General features: G+C 38.1%; 1 protein-coding gene across 1 annotated transcript; it reads right to left on the bottom strand.

The window, feature by feature from the left end:
* Window positions 1–790: 790 nt before the first annotated feature.
* Window positions 791–1,642, bottom strand: SERTM1 (serine rich and transmembrane domain containing 1). The gene has a single exon (XM_042954271.1). It carries the CDS (start codon window positions 1,640–1,642, stop codon window positions 1,319–1,321), a length of 324 nt encoding a protein of 107 aa, XP_042810205.1. The 3' UTR covers window positions 791–1,318.
* Between the last annotated feature and the right edge of the window lie 816 nt (window positions 1,643–2,458).

The raw sequence follows: 2,458 nt of genomic DNA, 5'->3' as shown, positions 1-2,458 counted from the left end.
CTCACTCTAAAGAAGCTGTAGTTTATTTGCTTTGTTTTTAGGGGGAGCTTGATTTCTTCCGTCTTCTAAGTCTGTGCTCACAGGTATGCCTCACTTCATGGACAAAGCCCCCAAGCTCAGTGTTTGGGTGAACATAGTATGGGGCTCCCAGGATCACTAAGTTCTCAGCAGCTACACAATTTGAATGTCTATAATTTCTAATAAAAACCCACATCCCGGGGTTCTAATTCAAAGTGTTATGTTAACATAGAACAACTAATTATCAGAGACATGTCACATTCATGGAGTATATAATAATATGTAAAATAGCAATTTAGTCCCTTAAGTTTTGCAATCTAATGTGGGTGAACAAACATCTGACATCTGGGAGCCTTAACAGAATTCTGCACTAAAATTATAAAGACTATGAAACTGAATAAAGGAACATGCTTACATGACTGCTAGGAGTTATTACTGCAGAAAACAGAACTAAATGAATATTTTTCCATATGCTTAATTTCCACTAATAGAAAGTATAGCTATAAAATAAAAACTTCTTAGTGTCTCTTAGGGTGTTTCTCTTAGTAACAGCAATTATCACAAAGAATTCTACAACAGTAGGAGTATTATGACTATAACATAAGTAGAAAAAAAAAAACCAAGAGGCAAAAATACATTACAGACTGCATCATAACATATTTGTCTTGCTATTAAAAGTTACTCTTCCAAAACTTTTCCATAGTGACTTACTCATCAATAAATGTGATTTTCATTTATTAAAGTGAAAACATTTAGCATATTTTGCCTCCGGTTATAGGAATATTATACATTAAATCTAAATTGATTCTTTTTTTTTTAATTTGATGTTTCCACTTTATCTTTTAAATATGGAAAATGTCTTCTAAGTAGCTCAGACTTAATTTTGCCAGTTCCTGCCAGCTCAGTTGGTTTCACGGTTTTGTAAGGGAAATGAAGGGCAAGAGTCTGTATCCAGCACCCACTGTGAGGCCGCCTCGCATGATTTCCGCCTCGGGTGTCCAGCAGAGTGAAATGAACTGATCCACCCTCAAGAAGTCCGCTCCGGATTGGTCAGGTGGTTTGTGTGAAATTCTGCCCCTTAAGGTTTGCACACATTTCTCTGAGTCAGCATCAACTCCTACATTCACAAATGGAAAGCATCATGACTGGAAGGAGAGATTAGGGGTGAAGGAGGAGACACAGGTCTCATTGGTTGGAAAAGAAAGGGGGTTATTTCTTTCATGAAGCAACTACTTCATGTGACACTTCCCGCAAGGGAAAACCGAGGCTGCTGCAGCATTCAAGAATTCTTCTGTTTTCTTCATGAGGAAAGGTTTGAGAAAGTGGACCTTTGAGAGGAAATACTACAGACTTCCAAATTGGTGAAAGAACTGCCAGCATCACTTGGGTACTCTGGGTAGGAGGAACTGGAAGAGATGATATTTTTGAGCCTCTGGAGGGCAATGATTAAAAGCAGAAGCAGAAACGCTAAAAGGCTAAGGAATATGGACACATAGATGTAGACATTTGACAGGTGGCCTGAGGAAGGGTCTACCGATGTGGACAGGGATGTAGGAAAGAGCTCAAGGAAGGTTCCATTCTCCACGTTACCCGAAAATACAGATGAAGAGCCAGGTTCAGACATCTTTCATGAAGGGTCAAAGAACGCACAAGTATGTTAAAAGTCAGTTTCACACAGGGGTTAAAATGCACAGAATCAGCATTGTTTTGTTTTGTTTTGTTTTTTATGATAGGAAAGATTGCAGGCAGTTAAATCAGCACAAGGAAACTTCTTGGATTTCAGACAAAGGCAGCAGGGGATCAGGTGTCCATTGGCACTGCAAAAACAAACACAACAAAAAAGAACAACTGAATGCGTTATTCACAAAATATCACACTTCAGTCTTATTTCCAGTTTTCACTTCAAGAAGGGAAGGGAATGCAATTACTTCTCCAGGAACAGGTAATGCTTATGATATTACAAATGATGATATAAAAATAAACTTTTATTTCATTTTACCGCTGCAGTACCCCAGGTACCAGGATTCTCCAAGGAACTAAAATAAGTAAAAAGGAAAATACATTTCTGATGTGTTCCATCTGCTGTGATTTCAACAGATGCTCCAAGTGGATGATCTGAGAATAGGACCCAGAAAGTCAGTGCCAAACCTCTCTTCTCCAGAAAATTAACTCTGTGCACCTCTAGCCCACTAGCACCTTCCCAGCCAGGATTTATCTCTACTAGACTTTGAAGAATTACGCCATGCAGGTAAGTTTGCTTTTTTGTTGAACATTTATAATTTTCTGATTTGTTTATAAAAATTCATCTCCTTGAAATGAGGGGCCATTTCTTCATATTTCTTTTCTATCTACCTGTGTACGTTCTAGTGCATACTTTAGCACTGAATAAAAACTTCAGATTAATTTAGAAGAAAAAAGGTTGGATTCCCTCTGAGTGATG

This window comes from Panthera leo, chromosome A1 (genome assembly GCF_018350215.1).
Source record: "Panthera leo isolate Ple1 chromosome A1, P.leo_Ple1_pat1.1, whole genome shotgun sequence".
NCBI lineage: Eukaryota > Metazoa > Chordata > Mammalia > Carnivora > Felidae > Panthera > Panthera leo.
This window is presented reverse-complemented; position numbering and strand designations above follow the sequence as displayed.